This window comes from Haliotis rufescens, unplaced genomic scaffold, assembly GCF_023055435.1.
Source record: "Haliotis rufescens isolate VD_foot unplaced genomic scaffold, xgHalRufe1.0.p SCAF_10, whole genome shotgun sequence".
Taxonomy (NCBI): domain Eukaryota; kingdom Metazoa; phylum Mollusca; class Gastropoda; order Lepetellida; family Haliotidae; genus Haliotis; species Haliotis rufescens.
Window position 1 is genome coordinate 28,066,442 of NW_025963780.1, and position 14,649 is coordinate 28,081,090.

The 14,649-nt window shown below is 45.2% G+C and overlaps 1 protein-coding gene across 1 annotated transcript in view; it reads left to right on the forward strand.

Annotated features, from left to right (window-relative positions):
- Nucleotides 1–14,649, forward strand: part of LOC124135045 (mucin-5AC-like) — a 50,107-nt gene that overhangs the window by 3,881 nt on the left and 31,577 nt on the right. The window contains exons 4-23 of the mRNA XM_048389099.1: nucleotides 904–1,025; nucleotides 1,290–1,385; nucleotides 1,633–1,827; nucleotides 2,153–2,194; nucleotides 2,452–2,726; nucleotides 3,103–3,370; nucleotides 3,684–3,814; nucleotides 4,191–4,341; nucleotides 4,814–5,045; nucleotides 5,414–5,759; nucleotides 6,937–7,246; nucleotides 7,442–7,612; nucleotides 7,877–8,114; nucleotides 8,597–8,917; nucleotides 9,269–9,701; nucleotides 9,999–10,392; nucleotides 10,616–10,916; nucleotides 11,674–12,119; nucleotides 12,257–13,720; nucleotides 13,867–14,451. Coding sequence (XP_048245056.1) covers nucleotides 904–1,025; nucleotides 1,290–1,385; nucleotides 1,633–1,827; nucleotides 2,153–2,194; nucleotides 2,452–2,726; nucleotides 3,103–3,370; nucleotides 3,684–3,814; nucleotides 4,191–4,341; nucleotides 4,814–5,045; nucleotides 5,414–5,759; nucleotides 6,937–7,246; nucleotides 7,442–7,612; nucleotides 7,877–8,114; nucleotides 8,597–8,917; nucleotides 9,269–9,701; nucleotides 9,999–10,392; nucleotides 10,616–10,916; nucleotides 11,674–12,119; nucleotides 12,257–13,720; nucleotides 13,867–14,451 — 6,521 coding nt within the window. The remainder of the gene's footprint in view (nucleotides 1–903; nucleotides 1,026–1,289; nucleotides 1,386–1,632; nucleotides 1,828–2,152; nucleotides 2,195–2,451; nucleotides 2,727–3,102; nucleotides 3,371–3,683; nucleotides 3,815–4,190; nucleotides 4,342–4,813; nucleotides 5,046–5,413; nucleotides 5,760–6,936; nucleotides 7,247–7,441; nucleotides 7,613–7,876; nucleotides 8,115–8,596; nucleotides 8,918–9,268; nucleotides 9,702–9,998; nucleotides 10,393–10,615; nucleotides 10,917–11,673; nucleotides 12,120–12,256; nucleotides 13,721–13,866; nucleotides 14,452–14,649) is intronic.

Sequence of the window (14,649 nt, forward strand, 5' to 3'; positions counted from 1 at the left end):
TGTCGTTGTTGTATACCCGTATTCCGAGCGACAAACAACTACCATCTTTTCACGTCTTTTAGTATGACGAAGTCGGGGATTGAACCACCGACCTTCCGATTTACAGGCAGACGCTCTATCCAATTGACCACGATGGTAGTTGTAACTTTGTGATCGAGTCACTCACTGACGACTGTCTTGTGAACTAGTGAAGATAATGTCGTAGCTGATAGACTACCATCATGCTTTTATGACTGACGAGCCGCCTGTAAATGATGGCCAGCATCAGCCCTGAGATAATGGAGATTACTCAACTCCTATTAATGACGGTTCGCCCCGATTATGTTTCTAGGTTTGTCAGCACCATATACGTGCTCGTGGGTTTCACCGAAGTGGTAAACGTCTTAGACCTGCATCATTTCGGGCTTGCCTCCCACATTAAGCTGACAGGCCGTGTTATAACTGGAATAATGTTTAAAGCGGCGTTAAAACTAACTAACTCACTCCTATTAATGAGAAATGGAAATATAATTTATCTGTTCAAAAATAAAAGACGAAAACTCATCAATAATCATAAGAAATCTCTACTAAAAGCAGAGTCCTTTGTACGATTCCGACTATATCATAAGCATGTGCTTATCAATTACTTTCAACCAGTGACGGTACCAGGTGATAATAACTAACCAGTAATCAGATAGTGCTTTTCCTTGACCCTTGATAGGATGTTTGACCCGACAACGTGGGTTGTTGCGGTGTAAAACAACATGTACTTACTAACTATGTTACAGTGGGACGGTGTGTGTCACGGCGCACCGTGTCACGAGCAATCGGAACCTCTACACGTGTAACAGTTTTGTATGTAGGAGAACGGCTTTAGGTAAGAGGCTTCAAAGCGATGCTAAACCACAGTGTTGATTTCCACAGTGACTGCACTGCTACCTGCAACACAGGATTCCAGTTCAAGACAAACGAGGCTTCTGTAGAAAGATCATGTGACAACTTCGACGGAAACTGGTTTGACGGGAAGGATGTCCCCGAGTGTCAGCGTGAGTATCATGGCCCTTAGAAAACCATAATCGACAGAATGTCCAGAAGAGACTGATTAAACGTTAGAACCGTAGAGCATACGCTCATTCTGACCAGCTTCGTGGAGACACGGGTTAGACTAGATCCCAGTAACCTATATTTGTCGTGTATAACTCTGACAGAATTGGATCTTCTGGTCAGGCTCGGTGACTTGACTACGTTCATCTATACCGACGGCGTTGATTCTGTAATAAAGTTATGTGAAGTCTTTCATTCCATTACAGCTTTGTGCTCACCGGGGTGTCTGAACGGTGGATCGTGCAAGGAACCTAATAAGTGCGCATGCATAGACGGATGGCGAGGCACACACTGCCAGCACCGTAAGTTACTATAACTATCTTTTATTTGTTCTAAACTAAAAATACAACATCATTAAAAGGCATATCCCAAAAATGTTCTGCTGGACGGGGAGGACTTAACAATTGTAAAATAGTATCAGTTTATAGTAATTATATTTGAAGTTCATTAATTGTTGGTCTAACGCCAGATAAGAGATATAAATGGAGGTAAAGACAATAATTTACAACTCCTCAAAGTTAACGTCGTCGGACTAATTCGTTCCTTCAGATGCCAGTCTCTGCGTGAAGCCCGCTGGTCCCATGTTCGGCAGCATCCAGTGCAAGGCCGACAGTACCGCTACTGTCTGCACTGTGGGATGTGCACCCACCTTCACGTTCAAGACGCCCCCTGCCGCCGAGTACAGGTGCACTGCTGATGGCACATGGAGTCCCCCGAAGGAGAGCATCCCAGACTGTGTGCAAGGTGGGCAGTGATGTTGCAATGTAGAACACATGTGATAGTGAGTGGTTATTATCAGCTGGAGCTAAACTAAAGAGCGATCATAAACTTATTCATGGATGCAATACTCTGCAGTGGGGCTAAGTCCAACTCACTGTTATCACAGGGTTAGAATTGGGCCCCATCTAGGTCTAGTGAATGGGTTGATTGTGTGTCAACGTACCCCAACGGCATGGATCATTGCTCATAATATTAATCACTGGATCATCGAATCCAGACACGATTATGTACAGGCCGTTGTCACAAAGTCAACAAACAAACAAATGAAATATGTGCGTTTGCCTTTCAGAACAAGTTGTTGCCCCATCTGTCCAGCCAACTGGCAGCTTAAGTAAGTACACACTGATAGTTAAATGTTAATAAGAAGGGTTCAGTGCTGCTGTCATGTATCTGTAATTGCAAGTTTTATCAAATTTCGGGCTAGAACGGATCCCCAGGAGCTTACATTGTACGCTTGTCGTTAGAGGAGACGAAACGGGATTGGTGGCCATGCTTTTAGTCACTGGGTTATCCGGCGATGGATTATGTTTTTGGGATATTGCTGACTGTGGTGTATAAAAGCATTCACTTACTCACTTCATGTTACAGTCCATCCCGAGGTCAACGGTGACGCCACCTGCGTTGCATGGGGCCAGGATCACTACAGGACATTCGACAACAAGATGTACACATTCCAGGGCAACTGCCACTACCTCCTCGCTAAGGACTGCGCCTTCAACACCTTTGACATCCACGTCATCAACGACGGGAACTGCACGGTCGGAAAACACTGCAAGAGGGAACTTGACATCTATATGGGTGCAACGAAAATCAGCTTGCGTCAAGGTGCTGCTGAACCCGAGGTCACGTGGAATGATGCCCCTGTGAGTGTTTTGTGCATCTCTTTTGTAAAACACGTTCGTTCTTGTACAGCTTTTGGTGAGTTCAATCTATCACAGTAACCTTCATGGTCATTGAAACAGTCAGTTCTACTGATAGTCATGGTAAACGTCTAGGTGATTGGGTAAGCTATGCATTTACTAGTTATGGCAAATGTCCTTGGCGATTGATAGCCCAACGTGTAGTGGCAGTCAGGCGAATCCACCGAGCAAATTTGTAAACTGAAAACAAAACTGTGATGAAAAATATACTACAGTACCACTTAATGGATCAGTGATGAATCCAGGTGTTCGCGAAATGGATAAGCATATCCTGTTCTACCGGTAGCACCCGTCATTATAGATGCATGTATCTCGACAGGTGAAAGTCCCCGGCGCACATGACGGTGTTGTGTATGAACTGGTCGGCTCCTATATCACCATCAAAAGTGGACTTGGCTTCAAGGTCAAATGGGACGGGAAGGAGTCCATCTTCGTACAGGTAGCGGATGATCTGAAGGGCAAGACGTGTGGTCTGTGTGGCCGTTACGATGGTGACCCCAACAACGACTTCGAGACAGACGCCGGCAAAGTTGTCACATCTGCCGCTAGTTTCGCCACAAGTTGGAAGAAGGAACTTCTTGATGGATGTAAGTGAGATCAATCAAAATTGGCCAAATATTCATTACGAGATGCATTAAAGCTGGCCAGATACTCTTGTTAGATGCATCAAAGCTGCTCAGTTAACCTTTACGATATGATGGTTTTGGTGTTACTTTATCGATGTTGAGCAGAAAGGCAAAATATTCTTCATAAAATGTTGAAGAGCTACATAAAATTGAAATTGAAACGTTTGAAGTTTTTTTGTATAAGTATTTAAACAGTAATGAAACAAGATGGTGACACAATGTAGAACCAAGCCCGCTCACTCATTAACTTGGTGTTTTCTTGCAACCGTTGCAGCCTCATGCCCCGACGTCTCCCAGCACGGCGTGTGCAAGATGGACACCCCCCAAAACAGCCAGAAGGCCCTCAAGGCATCCTCTATCTGCCAGCAGCTGCTGACAGATGGCTCCTTCGCCGCCTGCCATGCTGTGAGTATTGTCCATCTTTAGATGCTGCCAACCCCTCAATAGATAGAGTAAACTTGTACAAGTACCGCAGCCATGTTGCGGGTATTATCCATACACAGATGCTGTCCATACCATCTCCATAGATATGTTATACTTGTGCAAGTATTGCGGCCATGCTGCGAGAGAAGTGTCTATCATTGATATGCATTAAGTACACTTGTACATGTATTCCAGCCAGAATCCATCTCTTTGTGGGTCACGGGTGTTTTAGTAGTTCCAGGATTCACTAGGATTCGCTCTGAGTGTTCTTCTGGGTAAGTCAGCACCTTGGTAAGCGCCTAAGGCCTGCATCACTTCGTCTCAAATTGTTATTTTCATATAAATGTTTGTTCTTCAGGTTGTGGATGTGAACCCCTACGTCGAGGCTTGCAAGACCGACTGCTGCAATGGTGACGCCAACAGCTGCATGTGCAACACCTTCGAGGCCTACTCAAGGGAATGCATGTCAAAGAAGGTCAAACTCTCCTGGAGAAAGCCAGACAGATGCCGTGAGTAGTGCATAATGGTGTAAGGGAGATAACTCTTCTAACTTTGTGTTGCGGCATGTGGTCCTGGGTACAGCACACAAGTTGGGCTCTAGTCCTCTCCCACACTTAAACTCATGTTATATGTGATGTTTCAGGAATTACTTTGTTCAGTGTATGCTTCTGTTCTTCCAACATTGAATTGGTAGGATGAGATGGAAATGTGAACTTAATCAAGTCCTATCAATTTGTAAAACCCCAAGGGAGTTGAGAATGAAATTCGGTTGCAAGTAAATCGATAAATAATGCTGATATGAAATTTGGTATTTGTACCGTGTTAATGCTACAGATTCGCTTACGTCCTAACAGTAAGGTCAACATTGATAAAAAGTTCTTTGACATTAATCAGCATTATATCAGAGGTACAGAGTCAGCCTTCACGTTCACAAGTACGTTTGAGACTTTGTTTCCAAATATGCGTCTTTCCTTCAAACAGCTGTGGTGTGTCAGCGAAACCTGATCTTCAAGGAATGTGGTAGCCCCTGTCAGAAGAGGTGTCAGGACACCAGTGCCACCTGCAATGAAGACGCATGTGTTGACGGCTGCTTCTGTCCCGACAGTACCGTCCTCCACAACGGCGAGTGCATACCTGCCGACACCTGCCCCTGTGAGAACAATGGTCATGAGTTCAACCACGGAGCCACCATCCCCAGAGACTGCAACACATGGTACAGTACATCTCACAAATAAGTGTACATGATGAAATAGAAGGCGGGTTGATTTGCTAGCCAGGAGGTTCAGTGGTCTCACTCGTTTGTCATTTATGAACAGTTCTTTTATGATTTTGATTATTCCACCAAAAGACCATATACCAAGGATGCAACTGTCCCATATAGGCACAGTTGGCTAAACCATTATCTGATTTCTTAGTTTTAAATGCCAACTCGCCACATTTATTTTCATTGGTTCTTGATGGTTATACTTAAGGGGTCCACAAAGTGGCAAACGTTTATTGTCTGATTCATTGTATGCCTTCACTGTATACTGTTCAAAACGGTGTTCACAACAAACTCACACACCTCATCGTTTACCTCAGCACATGCTATGGTGGCAAGTGGAACTGCACTTCCAAGAAATGTGAAGCTACCTGTTCCGCCACTGGAGATCCTCACTACATGACGTTCGATGGTTTCCGCTACAACTTCATGGGTACCTGCAGCTACTACCTCATCTACGACCCAAACTTCGACATCATCGTTGACAACATTAAATGTGGACATGGCGAGGCATCATGCACGAAATCTGTCACCCTTGATGTCAACGGAATGAACATCAAGCTTGACCACAACCACCAGCTCTTTGTGAATGGGAAGGAAATCACCAAACTTCCATACAAGGCTCAGGGAATCAAGATCTTTATGGTGTCTTCTCTCTTCATGCAGGTGAGTCTAACATTGGCGTCTCATCTTTGGCACGGTACTTCGCCGTGGATTGTTAAATGTTTTGAGGAATTTTGGGGCGCATCACTGATAAGTTATCAACACATATTTAAGAGGTAATCAATGCCTACATATAATAAATATTTCAGTCACTGCCACTTAAGTCAATAGCAATCTCATTAAAATCAGACCTAAGTTCTCACTGCCGCTAAACACAGATCTGAGGACATGCCATTACGGGTCACGTCGGAACGACCTTTCATCCGACGAATCAAAGCGTCGCTTACAAGATCATGAAAGTGACAGTCGGAATGTGGTTTCTAATCATGCAACCTCGAAAACGTTAACATGGGGTATTCCGAACGACAGTTACGGCCTGTACGACTGGTTCCGTCAAAATTATCGTCTATCTCTTGCTTCCGTGGGATTATCATTTGAACGGAGGAGGCGTTGCACAGTACGTGGGAAGCACTGCTATACAATCTCAACCATATATTAGACTTACCGGAATGTTCGTTTGTTCAGTTTTCAAAAGTTTAATCGAGAACTGTGTCAACTTATTTTTCAAGCGTAGTCTAAAATAGAAGTCGCCATGTTAAAACGAGTGCAGTAAAGCTCGAGAAAGCTACTTTCTAATTGGCTGATGTCGATTTCTTGTTAGTCATTTCAGTGGTCAGTCAAAGTTCGTGAAAGGTCGTTCTGACGTGGCACGTAATTGGATGTTCTTAGATCTTTGTTTAGCGGCAGCGAGAACTTAGGTCTGATTTTAATGATATTGAGTCAATAGGGACCATGATGCTTTTTCAATTTCTCTAGAGTGCTTTTAGCAATATTCAATCAATAATGGGATTCACACATTGTACCCATGTTGGGAATCGAACCCCTGTCTTCAGCATGATGAGCGAACACTTTTACCACAAGCCTACCCGACCGCCCCTCATTTCTCTTGAACTGTACAATGTCTGTCGTAGGCTACAGAAAACCTCATGATAAAATAAATCAAGTGATATTTGGCATGGGTCTGACGAGGTTTTCCATCACATCCATATCTAAATGGTAATATATGGCCTAATAAGGATATTCAAATAATTCTATGACACACCAACCTCATAGGCTCGTAAATCTAATAAATAAGTGAAAAAAACGTATTGGAGAAACCGTAGTTGATCTTTATTTCTAGGCTGAGCTTGACAATGGCATCAAGATCCTCTGGGACGGCCGTACTCGTGCCTACATCACCGCCCCTCCATCCTTCATGAAGAAGACCAAGGGTCTCTGCGGCTACTTTGACGGCAACCAGAACAATGACTTCCTCACAAAGGAAGGCGACATAGAGACCAATGTCAACGCCTTCGGTAACCGCTGGAAGACTGAGGCCACGTGTCGTGACATGCCTACGACCCCCCAGGCCCACCCCTGTGACCTGAACGCTCAGAGGAAAGCCAAGGCTGTGACTGAATGCAAGAAAATTAAGAGTGACACTTTCAAGGGTCAGTATAGTAATGATATTCAAGAGTCAGTTTGTCAATGATCTTCAAAGGTTCATATGATACTTTCAGGGTCAGTGTGGCAGTGTGTTTAAGGGTGAGCATGTTCGGTCCACTGTGATTGAAATCTTAACACCTTTAAACTGATTGCCAGACAGGTCGGTGGCTTTCATACAATATGTTTCGTTCATCTTCCAGAATGTCATGATGTTGTGGATGTCGACCAGTTCTATGACGATTGTTTGTATGACACATGTGCTTGCACCGACAACCTTAAAGACTGCATGTGCCCCAACTTCGGCGAATACGCCGACACCTGTGCTTCTAAGGGCATCAAGATCAACTGGCGTTCTGAAATTACCGAGTGTGGTGAGTTGAGACATAGTACAACATCTTTGTTGCAAGCCTCCCCCCTTTTCTATCCAGACTCCGAAATCACTTTGTCGTGAATGTCAATATTCCAACGTTCATTTGCAGTGTTTCGATTTTTTGTTTAATTGTCTACTCTCAATGCCTCAATGTCTACTCATAATGTTTCGATGTTCTTAAGCAATGTCGCAATGTGCACTACCAATGTTTCAATGTACACCACCAATGGTCCAGTACTCACTATCTGTGCTCAATAATCACCAGCACTGGTGTGTACCGGCGGTCAGGAGTATCAAGTCTGTGGCAGCCCCTGCGCCAGAACCTGCCGAAACATTGCCGAGAACGAGGCCTGTCAGGAGAGATGCGTGGAAGGATGCAACTGTCCCGCAGGCGAGTCACTGAACAACGATGGCGAGTGTGTCAGCATTACACAGTGTCCTTGCATTTTTGACGAGAGGGAATATGCTGCTGGATACACCACCATCAAGGGAGAGGAACTCTGGTAAACATTCATTCCGCATTAACCCAATATCAAGAGTGCAGGCACTGTAAACTGCACCTGATGAGCTCTTTCCTGTGTGTCAATACTACATTGCAAAATGTGTCTCTATTACAGGTACACAGTGGTACAGAATTAGCAAATTATCATGTAGATGATTTTTTTTGTATATATACAACAGACCAGTGTGTCTAACCATTTTTTATGCATATTCGACTGAATGATATACGGTGATGGATATAATTGTACATTTTAATTCTAACTTAATTAACTTTTTGCGTTTTGTGTACGACGCTTCTCAATGGGCAAGTGAGGGTAAGGTTTCATGTCGCTTTTAACAATATTCAAGCAAAGATCATGGCGGGGACACCGAAACTTGGCATCACAAATTGCACCCATGTGGTGAATCAAACTCGGGGCTTCGCATAACTACATGGACTTTCCCGAAGTTTATTGCCTCTAACATAAAAAATGGCTATTTACAGTGAATGCGTTGGCGCCAAATGGCACTGTCAGAACCTTCATGGCAAAGACGGATCCACACCCCTGCCCACCACAAAGCCTATCCAGTCTCTCTGCGAGGAGAACAAGGAGTACACAACCTGCGTCTCTGCATGCCCCGTCACATGCGACAACGTGCACGACCCACCCACGTGCACCACGAGCAACTGTGAGCCTGGCTGTGTATGTAAACCAGGGTTTGTAAAGGAGGGTGACCGATGTGTGGAGTCCAACCAGTGCCCATGTCACCATGGAGGGAAGGCTTACTTCGAGGACGATAAGATCGTAATGGACTGTAATGAATGGTTGGTACATTCCACCATCATCAGATTTGTTATATAAGTTAATTATATTTGCTTCTAATGCCTTCAATAAAACATTATAATGTACATATGAACATTGAGTTCCAACAATAAATGAATGTTACCATAAACATTTGGAATTTTGTGTTGGAAGACTGAGTAATATTGTCATCCAATCAAGCCTCTTATGTAAGAGAACATTATTCAAATGGCATTAATGTGAAATCATATATGAATGAAATAATGTTTGTATACTTAATATGGGATTTCTACTTCAGATGCTGTTTTACTAAATTGGTTCTTAATGTTAAAGAAAAAATATTGAGGCTTCTGCACTATGCTGTCTGTTCTCAGCACATGCAAGAGTCGCAAGTGGGAATGTGAGACGAAGGACTGCCCCGCCATCTGCAGCACATACGGTGACTCCCATTACAGGACCTTTGACGGGAAGCCATTTGAGTTCCAAGGTAACTGTGACTATGTCCTTGCCAAATCTACAGATATCAATGGCGTCAAGTTCCTGATCACCACTGAGAACATCCCTTGTGGCACCAGTGGTGTAACTTGCACCAAAGCAATAGAGTTTTCTGTGGGCGAGCCTGGCTCTGCTGACTTCTACCGCCTTGATCTTGTTCGTGGTAAACAAGTCACGACCGAGCCGGGGTCACCTTTCGACATCAAGGACGTTGGCAACTTTATCTACATTAACACCACATTAGGAATCGCCATGCAGTGGGACAAAGGAACAACCCTTTACATCAGGCTCAGCACACCACACAGGAATAAGGTAAATGCAGGTTTAGTGGCTAACACTTGGTATCGTCACTGAGTTTCATTGATCTATTCCTATGGTTTTCAAGGGTTTTTTTGCCTTTTAAGACCAATTGAATGCAATGATGTGTTATACTTATTGATATTGATAAACTTTCTTGGCCATATGAACACATCAAAATGTCATGGCATATGCTTGTTGTTAGTTGCACTGTGCTGTTCCATTCTCAGTTTGTCAGCATCATAGCTGACGAGCCGTGATACACCTGACCTAATATATAACCTAACTCACGAACTCGTTTCATCTTGCCAGGTTGTTGGTCTATGTGGTAACTTCAATGGAGATCAAAAGGATGACTTCCAAATGCCCCAAGGAGGTCCTCCCGCCGTCAAGGCCACAACTTTTGGCGACTCCTGGAAGGTCCATGACTACTGCGCACCCTCAACTGTCATCACTGACACTTGTGAGGCAGCTCCTCACCGCAAACCGTGGGCTCAGAAGAAATGTGGCATCATGCAGTCTGACTTGTTTGAGCCCTGTCACCATGTCGTAGCCTACCAGGCTTACATGGACAAATGCATATTTGATGCCTGTGCTTGTGACCTAGGAGGCGACTGTGAATGTCTCTGTACTGCTATTGCCGCTTATGCCCATGAATGCGCTGTCAAAGGAGTGGCCATCAGATGGAGGAGCAATGAACTTTGTGGTATGTATTTGATGGTTATTTCTACCACAAAATAACCCTTATCTACCCGCTTAAGTCATTTAGGGACATGACATCAGGGGGCCACAGTAGTTACGAATATTGGTCACCTGTGAAAACCAAGTTTCAACTGTGTACAACATTTATGGTGTCCCTCGCCGAGATATGATGGGAATAGTGCTGCAATAAAACTCACTCACCATATTTCATTCTGCTCCTCTTCCAGCCATTGAATGCACCGACTGCTTCACCTACAACCCCTGTATTTCTACCTGTCCAAAGAAGACTTGCGACAACCGTCTTGTGTATGACCAACTGACACGGGACTGCAAGCAGGACCTGTGTTTCGAGGGTTGTGATGCCCAGGCCTGCCTCCCAGGACAGGTGTACGACAATAACGTCTCACCAATGAAGTGCATCCCAGAGCCTTTCTGTAACACCACAGCCTGTGTCCTTAACGGAAGAGCGTACAGACAGGGAGAGAGGATCACCGATGAGACCATTTGTAGATCTGAGTGTGAGATCTGGTGAGCGAGCAGTTCTCTTCCCCTGGGTCTTTTACACAATACGAGGAAAGCGCTACAACTGAAATAGCCTGATGACAGAAAAGATACACATTTAATCGGCGTTCCTAAAGACCACATGACATTTAAAGCATGGGCTATATATCCACAATCCACACATCATCGGAAAATAATGTAACCAACAGCTCATTTATGAATATTAATAAATTATGATATATTTTAAGTTATATAGGACACATACAAGGCTCTCAAAGCGTTAATGATTTATTTTGAATCTGAATGTGAAATGGTTTTAATGGACATCATAAAGCCAATACACTAAAAGGGAAGTTTCATACCCAGCTTCTGATCTCGTCTTATTTTGATATATGCTGTCGCTGTTGACGGGTTACTTATAAGTAAAGGGGGCACTGGGGATTGTTAAAGAGTTGCAATTAAATGTTACAAGTTTTGTCCCAGGCGTGCTTTGATCCCACAATGTAGTATGGATAGAATCCCAGATTCACCCTGATTTAAACAACATACCTGTCATGATATGTTACAGCAGGGTGATAAAACATATTATACCTGCATCACTTCAGGTACCCCTCTCATTAAGCTGAAAAGATGTAGTGTAATTGTAGTATTGTTCAAAGCTGCGTCCATCACACTCAAGAAAGATTACCCAAGCATAAACACACATGCATACACATACATTACTAAGTTATAGACATGTATTTAGTATACAATGACATCTAACAGTTTGGTTTGTATTCCACAGTACTTGTACCAATGGGGAACTGAAGAGAATGGGCTACTGCACGGGAAGTACACCATTTGTCTCAACCCCTTCTGTCATACCTACGGCTCAACCAACAGTCTCCCCAACTATACACACAGTTTCCTCCGAAACCGCAACGCCCTATGCAACTACAGCAATACCACCTACCTGTCTGAGTACTGGTTGGACCTCCTGGATGAGTTCCTCTGTGCCTACACCAGCCAATATCGGAGATATTGAGACCATCAGTGGTCTCAGGAAGTCATATTCCTTCTGTGACCATTCTATGATGAGTGCCATTGACTGTCGCGTTGTTGGCCAGAACACCAAGGCCGAAATGTCTGGCCAGAAGGTCACATGCAATCTGCGAGAGGGACTTAAATGCTACCATAAAGACCAGCCCAGCGGACTCTGCCTCGACTTTGAAGTTCGATATTACTGTGACTGTAAGTAATCACTTCTAAGCTGTCGTACATTTTTTTAAGTTAGCCGTTTCTGTGAGTGTTCTTATAGACATAATATATATATTATAATATTGTTTTTAAATTGTGATTAAAAGGTAATAAGTCCAAAATAATTTCAGGTTCAGCAGCGCCATCTGCCAGTCCAGTGCTTCCAGGACAAAGTGGTAAGCCAACAGCCAGTCCAAGTGCAGTACAGAGTGGTGTACCCACGTCTAGCCAAGGACTTCCAGGACAAAGTGGTCTGCCAACAGCCAGTCCAAGCGCCGGTCAGAGTGGTGTACCCACGTCCAGCCCAGCACTTCCAGGACAAAGTGGTCTGCCAACAGCCAGCCCAAGTGCAGGACAGAGTGGTCATCCAACGGCCAGCCCAAGTGCAGGACAGAGTGGTGTACCCACGTCCAGCCCAGTACTTCCAGGACAAAGTGGTCAGCCAACGGCCAGCCCAATTGCAGGACAGAGTGGTCTTCCCACAGCTACCCCAGGACTTCCAGGCCAGAGTGGTCTTCCCACAGCAAGTCCAAGTGCAGGACAGAGTGGTCTTCCCACAGCTACCCCAGGACTTCCAGGCCAGAGTGGTCTTCCCACAGCCAGTCCAAGTGCAGGACAGAGTGGTCTTCCCACAGCTACCCCAGGACTTCCAGGCCAGAGTGGTCTTCCCACAGCCAGTCCAAGTGCAGGACAGAGTGGTCTTCCCACAGCTACCCCAGGACTTCCAGGCCAGAGTGGTCTTCCCACAGCCAGTCCAAGTGCAGGACAGAGTGGTCTTCCCACAGCTACCCCAGGACTTCCAGGCCAGAGTGGTCTTCCCACAGCAAGTCCAAGTGCAGGACAGAGTGGTCTTCCCACAGCTACCCCAGGACTTCAAGGCCAGAGTGGTCTTCCCACAGCCAGTCCAAGTGCAGGACAGAGTGGTCTTCCCACAGCTACCCCAGGACTTCCAGGCCAGAGTGGTCTTCCCACAGCCAGTCCAAGTGCAGGACAGAGTGGTCTTCCCACAGCTACCCCAGGACTTCCAGGCCAGAGTGGTCTTCCCACAGCCAGTCCAAGTGCAGGACAGAGTGGTCTTCCAACAGCTACCCCAGGACTTCCAGGCCAGAGTGGTCTTCCCACAGCAAGTCCAAGTGCCGGTCAGAGTGGTATACCCACGTCCAGCCCAGGCCTTCCAGGACAAAGTGGTCAGCCAACAGCCAGTCCAAGTGCAGGACAGAGTGGTCAACCAACGGCGAGTCCGAATGTAGGGCAGAGCGGTCTTCCCACCAGCAGTGTAATGACAAAAGCTCCTTACAGTTGTACTGAAGGCTGGTCATCCTGGATGAACATTGATCGACCTACCATCAGCCACAGCTTTGAATTTGAAGGAGAGGGGGATCATGAAGACCTTGATGCACTTAGATATTACTACAGCTTCTGTTCTCAACCATCCAGTGTACAGTGCAGGAGCGCCACTAGCGGCCAAATGTACCACATGACAGCTGATGTAGGAACAGAATGCAACATCAAGCAGGGCTTCTCATGTGCTAACGACAAACAAGCTGCAGGCATATGTGATGACTATGAAATCAGCGTTTTCTGTGACTGTGGCCGTAAGTGTCAATTGAACCATTATCTAGATAAAGTGCATCTATTGATATCGTTCCTAATCTTATATAATGGACTGAGGTAGTTACAATGTTTGATTTACACGTCACAAATCTTATTTAAGCAACTCAAAGTTTCAATCCTGTTTCAGAAAATCCAACTGCAGTACCAACCGCTAAGCCAACACTAGCCCCAGGGTATACAACTCCTAAACCCGGACAGCCTTTTGAATCAATTCCGTCGTGTATGTGGACACAGTGGATGAATTCCTTTGAGAAGAAACCAGGGACTGATGGTGACTTTGAAACAATGAGCAGCCTACGCCTGAAATATCCATTCTGTGCCCAGCCAGTAGCCATACAATGTAGAGTGAAACCCACATCTGAAAATCCAAAGGAAATATCATATGAAAAATCTGGTGGAATGGGTGTTTCCTGCAACTTGAACAGAGGTCTTGTATGTGTAGATTCCATGCAACCTAATGGAAAGAAATGTTTGGATTATGAAGTGAGGGTATACTGTACAGATGCTTGTCCGTCCACTGTTGCCCCAGAGGGAACACCTACCGCTGAACCTCCTAAGAGTGAAACAAGTTTCCCAACAGCCAGTCCAGGTCTTCAAGGAAAAAGTAGTCAGCCAACAGCCAGCCCAAGTGCAGGACAGAGTGGTCTTCCCACAGCCAGTCCAGGTGTTACAGGACAAAGTGGTCTTCCCACAGCCAGTCCAGGTGTTACAGGCGGAAAGACCGGTCAACCAACAGCCAGCCCAAGTGCAGGACAGAGTGGTCTTCCAACAGTCAGTCCAAGTGCAGGACAGACTGGTCTTCCCACAGCCAGTCCAGGTGTTACAGGCGGAAAGACCGGTCAACCAACAGCCAGCCCAAGTGCAGGACAGAGTGGTCTTCCCACAGTCAGTCCAGGTGTTACAGGACAAA